Source organism: Sylvia atricapilla, chromosome 1, assembly GCF_009819655.1.
Source record: "Sylvia atricapilla isolate bSylAtr1 chromosome 1, bSylAtr1.pri, whole genome shotgun sequence".
Lineage (NCBI taxonomy): Eukaryota > Metazoa > Chordata > Aves > Passeriformes > Sylviidae > Sylvia > Sylvia atricapilla.
The window spans coordinates 101726035-101742801 of record NC_089140.1 but is presented as its reverse complement, the minus strand read 5'-3'; the positions used below and the strand labels follow the sequence as shown (position 1 = coordinate 101742801).

General features: G+C 39.3%; 1 protein-coding gene across 7 annotated transcripts in view; it reads left to right on the top strand.

Moving 5' to 3' along the window:
• PTPRM (protein tyrosine phosphatase receptor type M) overlaps positions 1 to 16767 on the top strand; it is a 440879-nt gene that overhangs the window by 416455 nt on the left and 7657 nt on the right. For all 7 annotated transcript variants that reach the window (XM_066329240.1, XM_066329214.1, XM_066329205.1 and 4 more), the window contains 7 exons: positions 2712 to 2828; positions 7161 to 7315; positions 7647 to 7782; positions 8369 to 8518; positions 8985 to 9158; positions 11818 to 11949; positions 15060 to 15185. In XM_066329240.1, coding sequence (XP_066185337.1) covers positions 2712 to 2828; positions 7161 to 7315; positions 7647 to 7782; positions 8369 to 8518; positions 8985 to 9158; positions 11818 to 11949; positions 15060 to 15185 — 990 coding nt within the window. The remainder of the gene's footprint in view (positions 1 to 2711; positions 2829 to 7160; positions 7316 to 7646; positions 7783 to 8368; positions 8519 to 8984; positions 9159 to 11817; positions 11950 to 15059; positions 15186 to 16767) is intronic.

Here is a 16767-nt window from a genome sequence, read left to right as displayed (position 1 = left end):
GCCATAGGTGGGAAAACCCTGTTTCAAAGAGCTTCTGGCGATGACTATAAAAGGGTCAGCCTGCTGGCCTGAGGGATTTGAACAATGTGAATTTTCTGGATTATTTTAACAACACAGACAAAACAATGAGCATTCAATGTTTTTCACTTAGCTTCTATGAGAGGGCTTTTGGAAATACATCTGAACATGATAAGATCTGAATAAATATCAAGTAGATGCAACAATAGGTAGCAGCAGTAACTACTAAACTGCTTGCAACAATGTTTAATGCTTTTGAAATGTTTGTTCATTGCTTACAGTGGATAGATACGTTTTAGGGATGAATTAGAGATGAATTCGTCAGAGATCCTGTTGTTAGAGATCCTAGGAACGGCCCTCAGCTTGGTCCTTGGCTCATGGAATCCCTCTCCTCCTCTCTGGCACCCTGTCAGCTTTCTGGCTCTTGAGAGTGGGGACGGCAGTCTTGGTACCCTTGCCCTGTTACAGGAGAGCTGAGCACTGTCCAGGGTCCCAGCTCCAAGCCTCTCTCCGTGGAAGGGAGCTCTGGTGTTGCCAGTCATCCTGAAACCACCCTTAATACCAGATGAAATGTGAAGACTATAAAGAATTTTTCTAGCCAATACTAATGCGGTTACCAGGTCTGAAGACAAGCACAGGAAAATAAATAAAAACCTGCTTATAAAGCTACCTGAACTCTATCTCTGCTCTAGGAGCTTTCCATCAGCTGTGTAAGCAGAAACAAGGTGTTAGGATGCTTGTATAATTTTGTGGCTAGGAGCCAGGGGTTCTGACCAGGCTACTCTTTTTCTCTGAAGAGGATTCTGATGTGGGGCTCTGTTTTACCAGCCCTTCACTCCATTCTATTCAGGTTTAAATTTTATCCTGCTAATGAGTTAGAAAAAGGGCCAGAACTAATGACCCTGCCTGGACAAACTTTTTTATTTTATCAGCCAATGTCACTACTGTGATGTGGCAAAACCTCCCATCCATACAGACAGTAAAGAAGGATTGTACACAATTATCAGCTCCATTCTGGAAAAAATGCTTAAGAAAATGTAATTTCTTCTTCTTCTTCTTGACAGCATAGGGTTTGACTTCCTGCATAATCTTTTCTATATTAAACATGGAATTTGTATAAATAAATAATTTGAATCCTGCATTGCAGTTTTCACTACATGCTTATACACATGTTCATCTGTTTTACCTTTTGCTCGGGATTAAACGTGGTAGTAATCCAAATATTTTTGTGTGAAAATAGATTTGAGAAATACTCTTACCAGCTGTGAAGTTTAATTTTTTTTCTGTGAGTTTTCCATTGAATATTTAAAGTGCTCGAGTTTTTTACCTGACTCATTTAAGTGCATTTTTAGGTAAACTAGATTTACATGTATTGAAAGATCAATTTTAAATTTTCCCTTTGGTGGGAGAAGGAAAGAAACTGTTTCATGCAGCAGATGTATAACAGATGCCACTCCTAGCACGTACTGCACTACTGGATGATGGCCAGATGCTGTGGTGATAGCATAGCCATTACCATGATAAAGCAGAGTAAGAGAGAGATGTAAGTAATGTGTTAGCTTCCCAGCCCACCACTTTGTCCACACAAATGGGAAGGAGGAGAAAATTCTTAAGTCTGTCAGCTATCTACATGGTCATATACATTCCTCAAACCACCCACTTTTAAAAAACAGCAGTTTAGGTTGAGCTGAGTGAAATGAATCCTGCCCATAATGTTTGGAGTTATCCAGTGAATTAGTAGTTAAGCTATGCAGAGTTATAGTATTTAAAACCCGGGCATAAGCCTCAGCTCTTGACATCAAACATTGAGTTTTGATATTTGACCTCTCATCAGTTCCTTTGGAAAGTTAATCTGAGAAAACAGGTGCTTTTCTAAAAACAGAGAATCCTACAATAAATATCTTGAGAATCATACAATAAATATCTTGAGTTAGAAGGAATCCACAAGGATCATAGAAGTCCAGCTCTTGGCCCTGCACAGCACCATCCTGAAGAGTCACACCATGTGCCTGAGAGCAGTGTCCAAACACTTCTTGAACTCTTGTCAGGTTGGTGCTGTGACCACTTCACTTGGGAGCCTGTTCCAGTGCCTTAACACCCTCTGGGTGAAAAGCCTTTTCCTGATACCCAACTTAAACCTCCCCTGACACAGCTTCAGGCCATTCCCTCGGTCCTGTCACTGGTCACCGGTCACCATAGAGAAGAGATCAGTGGCTACCCCTCTTCTTCCCCTCGTGAGGAAACTGTGAACTGCAATGAGGTCTCCATCCTGTCCGCAAAACACTTTTATTTTAGGAGGTAGAATGATATTTTTAAAGGCAAATCAACAAGTAGAGGTTGAGGGAAAAGCTTTTGGTGGTATTTTACCCTCTGGGCACACTCTGCTCTGGAAAGCACAGGAAATGAACAGTTACCATCACTGAACTGTGCAGGTATGAACATCCTTTGTGCTCCTAACAAATTTGCCTTACTTCACTAAGCACAACACAAAGCTCATGGGCAACTCTGAAAGCTGTCTTAAGAAGAGAAAATGCAATGTCCCTCAAACATTTAAGCATTTCCACATGCAGAAAATGTGACTGTTTAGTGCATGATTGCACTTTAAATCAGAAATCATTGCACAGAATCAAAAATGGCTTCTGTATGAGCCTTCTAAAATAAATGAACCTTAATTTCTTCTCTATCTTTTAAAGGTCAAATGCTGCAAATACTGGCCAGATGACACAGAGATATATAAAGACATTAAAGTTACCCTAATAGAAACAGAGCTGCTGGCTGAATATGTGATTCGAACATTTGCTGTAGAAAAGGTAAGTTTCCAAATTCAGTTTCTTAAATACAGTGATATCTGCCAAAGTAACTTACATGCAGATTCAACAAGGGAAAGTTAAATATTTTGACTGACATCCTGGGTTTGGGTTTGTAGGTATTTTGGGTAAACGACTGCCGCCCTCTTATGGTAATCTGTGTTTTTCCTCTTCAAATGCAGCAACTGTTCTGTGCTTTTCATCACTGTTGGCCCCTGTCTGAGTTAAAAAAAGTGATGTTCCTTGCCTAGGAGAAATCGAAGCCTCCCTCCCAGCAATCAATTGAAAAACACATTTGTGCTGCTTTCCCATCTTGCGTTCCCCACAATCATTTTCTCTCTGTACCAGAGGCTGCATGCAACATTATTCAGAAGTCTGGTGGAGAATACGGTTGTCTGTTGGGCTGGGGTGTGCCTGGTTTGCAGAGACAGAATTGTAACAAATTACTGTTCTTCTCAAGGCAATTTCCTTTTTCATGTGGAATCAGTCCTTACATGTAGAGTTCCAATCAGTGTGTTGTATTACTGTTTGTTAGAATAATGCCACGCATTTGTTTGGTGCTTTGTAGCTTGTAGAACTTGCAGCTCCCCAGATGCAATATATGGAAAACATACAAATAACAAATAAGGTGCTCGCTTGAAAGCAAGAACAGGCAGGGTCGGTCAGTGGTGAAGTGTACCATGCCTTTTGTGTCAATTCAGCAGTTTAATTCAGAGTTCATTAAAGGACAGAAATGTTTTAATTTTATGTATCAGGACCCATTTGAGTTGCAGAACACCAAGGGCCTCCTTGGTAAGACTAGCTATTCCTAATGGGACACCGAAGTAATGCTCCATCGCCATGAGTAGATTTTCAAGTAATTAGCTTAGAAAGCTTCTTTTCATTTAGTTGAAGTACCCATGATTTATTGGTTCTCTCTAACGATGCAATAGTGTTCATTTATGGGTTTGAGGAACATAATATTTAGCATCAAAGAATCCTGCACCCAGGCACCTGAAACTGCCAAAAAAGGCTGCCCCATAGGGTCTCTGTACACACATCCAGAGGAACAAAGGAATTAGGGGTTTTTCCTGTTTTATTCTTCGATCTTACACTTAAATATGCATCAATACAGCAACCTGAGGGTAATGCTAATAGAATTACGTGGCTTGAATGAATTGAAATATTATGTCATGTTTACTACTATACATATACTGTGTACTGAACTCACTCAAGCCTGTTGTTTCCTTGCATTTAGGTATTTTTAATAAACAGATGAGAAACGTTGGCTACACTTTGAAGTAGATGAAGCACTGGTTGATTTCTATTCTGCAAATTTTAAGCTCATGCTTTGATGTTAGCTTTTCACTTCTTAACTGGGACTGAAGAAAAGACCTAGAGGATTTTACAGTTGAACATAACCAAACTGTCTTGAATAAGTGCATTAGAACAGATAGAGATAAAAGGCACTAAACATTTTATTTCATTTTAAAAATCTCCATCTGAAAAGATTTCTTTTAGATGCTACTTTTTAATAGTTGGTAGTTTTTCAGTGAGCCTCTAAAAGCAGTGTCACTGTAGTTTGAGAAAAGTACATTTGTTTTTACTCTATTTTCCGTATTTTTTAACTCCTCCCATGGTACTGGAACATCAAGTCTGTACATCTCTTTCACCGTAATTCTCTCAACTTTATATTTTTGATGTACTGAGATTGATACTTTTCACCTTCCCTAAGTCAAAAGTGCATGATGAGACAGGGAGCACCCTAACTAAACATGCAGATAATCCTAATTGAAGGGTGGAGCCTTTCAATTAACATTGGAGCCTCCTTTCCAAAGGACTTGCAGATTTCACTAACAGGAACTTTAGTAATTCAACAGGAAAAATTGCAGAGTTCTGTGCCTTAGGTGGCCTAATCCCCTGTGTCAGTACAGGGTGACTTCTGGGCGTAGCGTCTGAAATACAGAATGATTTAAGATTTAGCACATCTGAACTGCAAGGGCAGAGTTAAGAGAACTGGCCTCATCCATTGTGGTCGAGATGAGGAGGAGGGGTAAGGAAGATCTAATTGCAGCCTGCAGCTCCCTCACAGATGTCCAGAAAATCAGAGGGATCAAATTCTTAAAGACCTCTAGTCCCTTCTCACTGTCCTTTCTGTTTGTTCATGAACATCTCATACCTGCTCATAAAGTACAATTTAGAAGCTGATTTGCTTGAAGATAAATTGATCACTTACTTCAGGGTTTGGGGTTTCTTTTGGTTTTTTTAGTGGATATTGAATAGAGGGGGAATAATGCTGAGAAAATTGAACCCAAAAGTGCAGTCTGATTTTAAAGACTGTTTCCTAGATATGCTTTGCATTGTGTGAATAAGCAGTTCCTTTGAAGCAGTTTCTTTACAGCACAAGAGTTAACTCAGATTAATAAGTCATACATGAATAGTAACATACAGCAGCAGCATAAGGTCTTTGTAGAATTTTTTAACATCCTAGGGTTTAGCAGTGTACACCATTTTCTGTTTGTTTCAGCTGTATAGTCTTTACCAGCTGAACATATGCTTTTATGATTCATGCAGTTGTGTGCTATTTTGGGTTTAGAAACCAGCACGAAAGCTAGATATAAAAATCATTCCTTTGTAGATATAATAAGAAAACTCATTGTGAAAGTATCCTATATGCAAAACCTTTCCTAAGTAGCTGTTAACAATGACAGACAAAAATGCAGTCAGCCTGACAGACAGCCTTTTCACAGCTAAGGCAGAAGATGTACGGGACATAACCTGATCTGTGTAGCAGCCAGGCACATTGCTTTGGAGGGGAAGTTTGTCTTTTGTAAAGTGATTTTGAACATCTCAGCTGTATACAGCATGAAGAATTTGTATGGGGTGTTCACTTCAGGCCTCAGCTTGTATCGTCATGGCATTGCTTTTTTCTATGGGATCTTTGTTTCTTTGAGGGTCACAGGCAGTTGTTACAAGCAATACAAAAGTTTTTGAGAGACTACCTTCTCCTAAGCAGAGCTATGTACAGAGTTGAAGGCCTTGCTTATGGTAGCAGAGATGTGTTAACTAATACACTCCAAAATCCCCAGAGAGCAGGGACCAAGCTGTATTTGAAAGTGTTTGCTAGACTGTCCTAAAATTCAAATTGTTTTGTCTATTCCTGGATTTCAGTATGGTTTAAAATTGGTTTTTAGGATATAAGGTCATTTCTGTTTCAGGAGTGTGATCTCCTCAGTCCACACCACTGCCTCATTTGCTCTTAATCCTCTCCCTTGCCTGCCTTTTTGTGTCAGTTTCCAGGGGAGATGAGATATTCCTCCGAGCAGATGCGCTGTCTCCACAGACCCCCAGCCTGTTCTGTCTGAGCAGCAAAGGCTCCAACATACACTAAGTCCTCTTTAGTCCTGTAGCACTGGCATGTCCAAAACCGCTCCACCAGTGAAAATCCCAGACTAGTGCATAATAGCAGTAAATTAAGAAGCTTATATTACTTATTATTCGAAGAGAATGAAACCTTTTATATGCAAACCAGCTCAAGACAGGAAATACATCTTTAAGAAGAAAAGCTATAAACTACCAGTTACTAATATTGTTCACATTTAGTCCAGCCTAGACATGATGTGTCATAATTTTGCTGTTTGCTTATGCACTATGCATGATGGCCTCCAGTCTGTGGATTTATAATGGGACTAAAAAACTGGCAGCTGCGTTTTTAGAGGGGGAAAGGAAAATACAAACAGTAAGAAAATAAAACTTAGCGTACACACTTCTAATATCCAGACTGCTCCCCAGAGTCACATGAGAAATTACTTACACAATCAGCTTTCATACCTGTCTCACTACATCCTTGTGTAGACTGTGGCAAATCACCAGAAGGGTGACCATGTGGAGGGCTACAAACATGACCCCTATGATAGAAGGTGCAAAAAAGTTTCCTATTATTCGGCCTTTTCTTTCAGACAATGAAGGAGACAAACCATAAGGAAAATCATGCTGAAGTTGTAGCTTCCTGAAGTCAACAGCAAAAAAAAAGTCATCTGTACTCTGTGTTCAGCCTTGCTGCTGACCTGTTCTGTGATCATGGCATGCATCTTAAGGCCACAGCTTTCAAAGCAGGCTAGTACTTAAATATAGAGATGAGCATTACTCTTGTTGCTAAAAGTTTCTGACCAATCCTGTGCTTACTTGCTTAATTTTGTTGGAAGGCTTTGAAGCCAGTTGATACCTAACCTTTGAACTTGCTCTCCTGCTATGAGGAAGCTCTCCAGCAGTCTGTACAGATTGTGTTAGTAGGGGGTGGATGCTTTTCAGCAAGGCTCAGGCTTTTGAAGATTTCAACCCTTGTCTTTTCAACAGAGAGGTGCTCATGAGATTCGGGAAATACGTCAGTTCCACTTCACAGGCTGGCCAGACCATGGTGTCCCATACCATGCCACGGGCCTGCTGGGATTTGTACGGCAGGTCAAATCCAAGAGTCCACCAAATGCTGGGCCTCTGGTTGTTCACTGCAGGTAGGTAAAACACAAATCTCTCTGTTGTGGTTTGTATTAAACTCAAGATGTACTTTAGCTTCTCCTTCACTGTGTATTCTCACACACAGGTTGCTGATGCCACTGGAGCTCTACTCAAAAAATAACTGTAAACAAGAATACATGTATTATATATATAAAACAAACATATATACAATATATCAATGAAATTTAAAAATAGAGCCTGAAGTCCTGCAAATGCCTAGCTCAGTTTCAGTAATTGTCCAATTGATCAAGTACCTGTGAGATGAACCCTTGCACTTTTTGCATTTCCAATACACTGCTGCACATTAACTGTGCTCTTCTACTTCAGTGCTGGTGCTGGCAGAACTGGATGCTTCATTGTCATTGACATCATGCTAGATATGGCAGAACGAGAAGGCGTTGTAGACATTTACAACTGCGTGAGAGAGCTTCGATCCCGGAGAGTTAACATGGTGCAGACAGAGGTATTGTTCATCTACCGGATTATTGCTTTGCTAGAAAAAATACTCTTCCAGCCCATAAAGATGGAATTTTGTAGTTGGCAGCCTCCAGAAAGTAGTTTACTCCATCACATGCAGAAAATTATCTCCGGACAAACCTGAAGAACTCCTGCCCAAACAAGTGCCCAGTTATGCTTCACTGGAGGTTCACAGTGTTTCTTTAAAAACAAGGAAAATCAGGAATGTTTCCTCTCTGGGAAGGATTCATTCTGGAGTGCAGCTTGCTGAGGCTTAGTTTCACCTAACATGGAAACACCAACAAAACTGCCCAGAGGCATGAGGAAACCAGAAACATTCTGAGTTCTGTTACGGAGTGTTGCTGCACTTCTGTAACTACTTGCAGTCAGTTTAAACCAATCTTTATATATTCATTTCTGAATGAGTGGGATAAAGTTTCTTAAACTGTAGTTGTTGCTTCTGGTCTTGCCTCAGTGCTGGTAAACTGAAGAGAAAAGTAGCAACCATATCAGTTGCTATGTTTTATTTACCAAAATACTAATGGTCTATGCAATCCATGTCAGTAACTATCTATTTTTAATTGCATTACCAGGAACAGTATGTATTCATCCATGATGCCATTCTGGAAGCCTGTCTTTGCGGGGACACATCTATTCCAGCTTCTCAAGTTAGGTCTGCTTACTATGAAATGAATAAACTAGATCCTCAGACAAATTCAAGCCAGATCAAAGAGGAATTTAGGGTAAGTAGTGGCTTACATTGCCTAGAAGTTGTAGAGTTCAGCTATACTAAAGATTTCTGCTTAAGTTTTTATAGCCGTATGAATTTTGTAACAGGTCTAAGAGGGAAAGACTGGAAAAAAGGGAAAAAAATGTCACTCATCTCTACTGAGTTATGCTGAATCATAAAATTATGCAGTGGGGTAGTAGTAAAATAATTCTTTTTGCTTGAGGGAAGTATGTCGATCCTTCCACTGTCCTTTCTCCAGAAGGCAGGCTACTCTGCAGCTGTCTTTGAGGTTATTTTTCATAATTGTATGCTTCCAGGATTTCTCTGCTTCCAAACCCTGCTGACTGTGATGTGTTTTCATTTCTCTGCATATTGATTCCCACTGAAACTGAATGCTGAGCTGATCTATTCTTAAATATTTTGGGTTGCTTTCAGTGCTGTGTTAATTTTTCGGTTGCGTTGTTTACTCTCTTTGAAAGACTTTAAATATGGTGACTCCGACGCTGCGCGTCGAGGACTGCAGCATCGCGCTTCTGCCGCGAAACCACGAGAAGAATCGCTGCATGGATGTGCTGCCTCCAGACAGATGCCTGCCTTTCCTCATCACGATAGATGGGGAAAGCAGTAACTACATCAACGCCGCGCTGATGGATGTAAGTCTCCACCACGTCATTAATAATAAAAAGGCAATAAGCAGCCCTCCAAACTGAGCCGTGCTAGAAAATGGAGTCAGCATAAGAAGACTGAAAACCTTCTAGCTTGTTTTGTTTCCCAGAAGCATGGCACAAAATCTTTAAACTCCCAAGTACATTTAGGATCACACATATGTTATGTCACAGCCAAGGTTCCAAAGCCATGCTCAGCGATTCAGGGAGTTTTGATAAATTAAATCTGTCCAGATTTCTCCCTAGTGCTTGAATTTTTAACCATCTGGCCTAGGAAAACAAGAGTTACCTATTAAGAGATTGAGGCAGTTAAACAGAATAATAAGGTTTGCAGCCGTATTTCAGTTCCCTTTGTTTATAATTTAAACAGTAATTAACAAAAAAAAAATTGTCTGTCGACACAAGACAGTACACAAGCCATTACTTCAGCCTTCCTGTGTATTTCTGTGTGAATGAATGGTTCCTCTTCGTGTGTGGAGGTTTTTTTTTCCATATGCATCTATGGCAATTCTAATCCTTGTAATAGAGTAACAGTAGAAAGACACTTAAACTGCCTTTGCAGTCTGTAGATATTTATAGCCTATTTTTGACTATTTACAGCTATAGTCATTACGGTTGTCAAACACCGTAAACAACAAGAAAACAGAGGTTAGTGAGGAAGGAACACATTGTAAATGGCCTTTTAAAAAGTGAAGCTAGAGTAATAACAGTTTATTGCAGTTTTTTCATTTCTTTCCTTCCAAGTTCTCAAAGCCTTTTTGTAAAATAAGCCCAAGTTCAAAACACTCCTTTGAAAATGTAGGAAAATGTATCTATGTATTTATCTACGTAGAGAAACTGAGAACAGAAATTTAAGTGATTTGTCTAGCTTCTCACAGTAGGTCAATGACATTTCACATTAGAACAGAGCTGCCTTAATCTGCAGTTTGCAACTGTGCCATTACCTTGTCTTCTTTCCTGGAGACTTCAGTACTTTTGTTCTGTGAATTAAGTAATGCTCAGAAAGAGCAGGGCCTTAATACTTGCTTTGGAGATGCTTCTCTTCTTCACTGTTGAAACAATGGGCTACATACAGAACTGTATCTGGGCAAAAGGGTTCAAGGTAGGAGGCGATTTGGGTTGCTTTCCCCCTGAAGCACCTTAGCCAGGCTTCTGCAGCATCCCTGCACGGATGGACAAGAGCAGACATTTGCAGGTATTGTTGAATCACCTCATGTACGCCTTCTGAGCTCACTTCAAGAAAAAGGGGTAGCAATCAATATCAGAATGAGTTTGAGAAAAAAACTTCTGAGGCTTCTAATTGAGTGATTCATGGAGACCCCTTTGGAGATCTCTCATCTGCATGAAACTTCCAGCAAGGCAGGACCAGTAGGATAGAAAGCAGCTGCCTAATGTAGGAGCAGCATCATTACCTGCTGGTTGCCATGTGCTGAAACGAAGAACCAAAGTATTGCACGTCTGCATTTGTACCCAGAACAAATGTGGAATGATTTTCTGTGGTCTCCTCAGTGACTGACTGTGAAAGAACAATCACAGAATCATAGAATATCCTGAGTTGGAAGGAACCCACAAGCATCATGAAATTCCCATAATTTCTAGGGTTGGAAGAGACCTGTGGAGATCATATGGTCTGACCCCCTTGCCAAGCAGGGTCACCCTGAGCAGGTGACACGGGACTGCGTCCAGGTCAGTATCTCCAGAGAGGGCGACTCCATAGCTTCCCTGGGCAGCCTGTTCCAGTGCTCTGCCACCCTCAGTGTAAAGAAATTCTTCCTCGCCTTGGGGTTGGAACTTCCTGTGTTTTAGCTTATGGCCACTGCTCCTTGTCCTTTCACTGGGCATCACCAAAAAGAGCTTGGCACCATCCTCTTGGCACCTGCCAAGTCAAAGTCCAGATCCTGGCTCTGCACAGGACAGCCGCAGGAATCACACCATTTGCCTGATCTGACTGGATCTCTGTAATGGTGCAAATGCTACAGGTCAAGGCATGTAGAGACCTCCCTGCCCTCCTTAATGAAGGCAATGGCATGTTCCCCCCCACAACTGCCCCAGTATGGCCACAGTAGCTTTCAACACTCAGAAGGATGTAAGTGAAAATGCTGGTTTGTGATCCACAATGGAAAAGTTCCAGCAAACAGCTCAGCCAACGACATAGTCTGGTACTAAAAGAAACAAAGAGCACTGAAATTTATCCCCTGGGTATCCCCGCTGCTGTCAGATAGACGAGAATTTCAACAATATTTCTGAAGAATAACTAGATATTTCCTTTCACAGGCATCATTCAAATTTAGAGCTAAATGCAAACAGCCAAGATTAATCTGTCCATTAACAGCTCAAAACAAACCCGCTGCTGAAAATCTTGTAGGAGTTGCATTGGAAGCAAAAACCTCTGATGATTTTACTCTATGCCTGTGGCATGAAATACATTTTAGAAATATAACATCTGCAGAAATTATATCCTGCCCAAATACAATTTATTAACTTTGAAGCGTATAAGATCTCAGGAAAGAGCTGAAAACAATATATTAATTATACAGAAAATAGAAATATGCTTTCAGCCCGGAAGTTTCGGGGCTCTGACTGACATTGTGCTAAATGGATTTTTCTCTCTTACCATTCTTCTCATCATCTTGTTACTTCTTTGCAGAGCTACAAGCAACCATCAGCTTTTATAGTTACACAGCATCCCTTACCAAATACTGTCAAAGATTTCTGGAGACTGGTCCTAGATTATCACTGCACTTCAGTAGTTATGCTGAATGATGTGGATCCTGCACAAGTAAGTCCAGAAAAATGCTTTTTTCAAAAGAGGAGTGCTGGTGCCTCAGCATTTCAGAACAGCCTGAGGATGTAATTAGTTTTGTGAAAACAACATGAAATACTTACACACTAAAACATTGATTTGTAGCTTGCAGATAGATACTCATAGGGGAAGAGGAATAAATCTGACCATCAACAGCTTCTCCACCAAAATGTTAGTGCACACACAAGTAAATGTATGCACCTTTAATTTATTCTGAAAGAGCATGTTTTGGGAAGGGCTGCTAAAACCCAAAAATTACGGTTGTAGAATTCTGACTCAAGTCTGAAACATGCTATAGTGGCCAAAGTCATAAACAGAAGCCAACAGCTATTAATTAACCTGCCTAAAACTGGTCAATGAGCTTGGTCTCTTAACCAGGGAGTAGATGTTCCCAGTGTGAAAATCTGTGTTGTGTGTTGCACAAAATGATGTTGTCATTAGCAAGGAGATAGGAACTTCGCTAGGAGAAAGGAACTGAAGATTGGAGACGAAGCATCTTTGGAAGAGAAAAGAGGGCAACGAAACGTGTAGGGGAATGTAATTACCTTACAAAAGAGTTGCACATGCTGTACATGTTGTTCAGAAAATTGGAAAACCGAAGCTACTGGTTGGCAATTTAATCACAAGGATTAATCACTAAGTGTCCCAGAGCCTGGCTCACAACTGCACAATTCCAAGTTTTTACAAAGATATAATTTCCTTAGTTCCAACAAACTGCACCAGCCCTCTGCTGGAATAATGTGGTGGTAATCTGGTTTCTTAATATGTAAATATTCATTAATTATCGCTTAAGAGTGATTGTAATTTTTTAGAGCAGACTGCAGGTCATTTAATCTTTTAGACAAAGAATCTTTTTAGCCTTGTTCAGTATTGCATGTACTTAAAAAAATGTTTCCTCTTTCTTTTTAACATGTAAAATTTGTTTTTGAAAGATATTAATCTTCCTTTTGGTCTTTCAAAGGAACATGCAGGAATTCCACACACTGTTTTAAAGACTGTATTTCTGATTCTAAGCCCTGCTCTGTCTACAGGGAGGAAAAATAGAAATGAAAGACAAAACTTCTATTCATGAATCTAAGATTATTTTCTGAGTGAATAAGGAAAGACTCAAGGGAGACAGACTGTTAGGGACTGCTGAACAGAGTGTTTTTTAATTTGTTGGCTGTGTTTTGAATTTACAATAGGGCATGGCTATTCCAAGCATTTATTAGCCTCACAGGATTTAAAAGCTATTGGGATATGCAGTTAATGCACCTGCCTCTGCAGTATGTTAAACCTTTTACCTCTTAATGCAAGTAACAATCTTTTCATTAGGAATAAATCTCAAAACCCTCAGAACAAACAGAAGTGGAAAGAGGGCAAAGCTTATTAAAAACACACATTACATTCAGATTTATTAATAATTACTGTTATGATTATTATTTATGTATATATGAAGTGTTTACAGTTCTGTTTAGATATTACCATTTATGTGGGTTGCTGTGCTCTATTGGGAAATGAAATTCAGCCCTTCACAGTGACTCTGACTTGAAGAGAGTCGCTAGCATCACTTGCATGCAAAATGTGGAGACTTAAATGCTTTGGGTTTCTTTAGAACTTGAAAATCTTAGCTTCCTAAAACAGCCACAGCAAACAGCGCTGCCTATTATAATTTGAGCATTTTTCAGAGATCTGTTAGAACTATATTCCTGTGTATTTGAAAAACGTGTACTAAACTGTGCACATTAAATGATCTGAGCACTGGCATTTGCAACAGTTGTATGCGTTGTATTTTGCTATTCTGTACACCAGCATATTTCATAATAAAAACTTCTGTAAGGCTTAGACAATATTTGGAAGCAGTTGTCTCAGCAGACCAAATCATAAGGGGGATTAAAAAAACCAAAAATGTATTTTCCTACTTAAAATTTCTGGGTTTAACTTGTTAAAGTGATCTCCTGCAAATCAGACCCTGTTTTCTTTTTTTAATTGGTGTAGTAAATGATTATGTTTTCCTAAAATGTAGTCATCATCTCGAAAACAGCTTTGTTGGGGACTAAGTATTATAAGAAATGCAAAACAACATCTGGAGTAAATGTGATTTGTCAGCTCAGCTCTGGATCACCAACAGCAATGCAGCAGAATGAAGACCACAGCTGTTTTACTGAATGAAATAAAAAGTTCCAAATATGACATCAATGCTTCTGCAAGCAAACAAAATTTCATGAGTTCATATTTAATTTTGGTGAATGCTTACAAAAGCTGAATGCTCAAACTGCTCTAAATATCCCTGTGAAAAAAAAAATCATTAGGATTTTCATGAAAAAGAATGGACAGGCAGATTCTAGCTTCAAAAACCTTCTTGCAAATTGTTGATTCAATCTTTAAAGTCTCAACACAGATGGTAATTGGTTCCTGGATTAAGCCATTGTCATATTATTAGACACTAAAGCCATGGAAGATAATGGTAATTTTGCTTTGTGATCTTTAGATACCTAGAAGTAATTTTTTCTGAGAACTGAAGAAAACATAATTAATATTTTCAGGTGTCACTAATAAGATGAAATCAGGCAATTTCATGAAATTTCTGAAAGGTTAAAGCAATGCTGTTATTAGCCAATATCATCAGTCACGGGTGAAATGCATGTGAAAGTTAAGTCCTGAGTTTTGAGAATTGATGTGCACTTCCTAGTATAAATCACGCATTCTAATGCAGATTGAATTATTAGCAACTGTTCAAGGCAGGTTGGAGATCCCAGGCCTTTGGTCTTTAGCCTCCACTGTCTCCAAGATACGACAATATTTGTCAGCCTCTCCCTGTCTCATCATTATATATTGTAGAACTAGCACTGAGTGTTAGAAGTGTTTTACTCCAAACACCAGACACTGAAAGTACAGTAGCAAGAAGCAGCATGTTGGGTACATAAAAAGGCATTATTAAAGCAAAGCGCTCAAAACCGAACTTGGTGCATCGTGTGTTTTATAAAGATACTGTGCAAGAATTCCAGTATTGCATGTATGACAAACTAAAATACAGAAAAATATGTTGAGGCAGCATGAAATCCAAGGTGATTAACTGTGTTCATTTTGTCCATGGTGTCCTATAGCTCTGTCCTCAGTACTGGCCAGAGAATGGAGTCCACCGGCACGGCCCTATTCAGGTGGAGTTTGTATCAGCTGACTTAGAAGAAGACATCATCAGCCGGATATTCCGAATTTATAATGCAGCCAGGGTAAGGATCTTATTTGCAAAACGATTTTGTCTCAGTAGATAAGTTGGGACTACTCAAATCATAAAAATGAAAGCTAAACTCACACATTCAGCTTATTTAGTTGAAAGCAATGGCGCAATACTGTGTCACGCCCAGTCACAGAGGGGGAAAAAAGCCTTCTGTGTATAATATAAGTTTAAAAAAATATTTAAATACATATTTCAAGTGTGTTAAATGCAAATTAAATAAATGCAGTATTCAGATTGTATGATAGCCAAAAAATGATGAAATCAGGGCTGTTTTCAATAGTTTGAAATTAGCCATCCTGTTGTATCCTGTCTCACGTGAAGAGAGCTGCACACCAATAGTAGTCATGTTTTTCAGTAGCAATCCCAGCCTCTTAGTGAAGATCCTGTCCCGCTAACCACACTTCATAACATATGTAACCTCTTCAGAAGGGCAAGCAGTTTGCTCTCATATCCAGCTTTTATGCTCTCAAAAAGTTGACAGAAGACTAAACAAGGCATGTCTTTCAATCTGAGTGGAAAAAAGATTACACTACAGACCTGTTTCTATCCAGGGAACCTTTGCAATGGTCTCTTATCTACCACCAAAAAGCTGTAGTTAAGAAAAAGCATTACTGCCTTCCAAAAATAATCAAGAACTTCCCTGGGACCTGGTAGCTCGCTGGACAGGGCAAGACACCAAAAACAAGTTAATATCCAAACAGGGAAGCAGATTGTAAAGCTTCAAATACTTCTTTAATACTATGAAGGCCTGGAATTTGCAGTAAACATGGCAATGTAAAAAACACGGCCTCCAGCATTATTAATGTGACCCTCAGCAGGCACTGGGTCTGGATTATCTACTTTGGGAAGAGAGGCCATCAGCTGAAAGAAACTGGACAGGAAATCAGTAGATTCCAGACTTTGACATAAAGCACACAAAACCAATTGGAGAGCACATCTCATGCTGCATCCAGTTTGGTTTATTCCTGTATCAGGTTAAGCTTACATCCTCCCTATTAACTCTTACTCTAGGGAATAAAATATAATGTCAACGTTTCTGTGTGTTGCTCATTTTAAGAGTGGCACTAAAATGCCCTCACTTTGCACAGAAGTGGCAAACTCTAGACTACAAAACCAGTTTTCATGTGCATATTTATTATGCCCTTTTCAAAGGAATGTAGTTTTCTGCCACTATCACTAGTTCTGTGCTCCTTTTTTATTTTAAGTCACCATAAAGCAACTGTTCAGTAACGTTTCACCAGAGGGGTTCTGACTGCTGCAGTAGAACACAATAAAATAAAATGTAGTTAGATATTTTTTATAAGCCAGAAACATCTGAGAGTTCCGTTTGGTTTTTCTAATGTTTCCTGCTTCAAAATATCTTGAGAGGTTTTGACCTTTCTTGTAAAAAAAGGACAGAAACGCATAAATGTTCTTAAAAATTCTGAAGCTTATATATCAAAACAGTATATAATTGAAGTTATGTTGCAGCTCTGTCTTTCCTACCAAGTTCCTCCTATCATATTAATAAATTATTTGCTTGATCTGGCAGATGTGTTATTGGTATATTTTAGCTTATTGTATAGCAGTCTGTT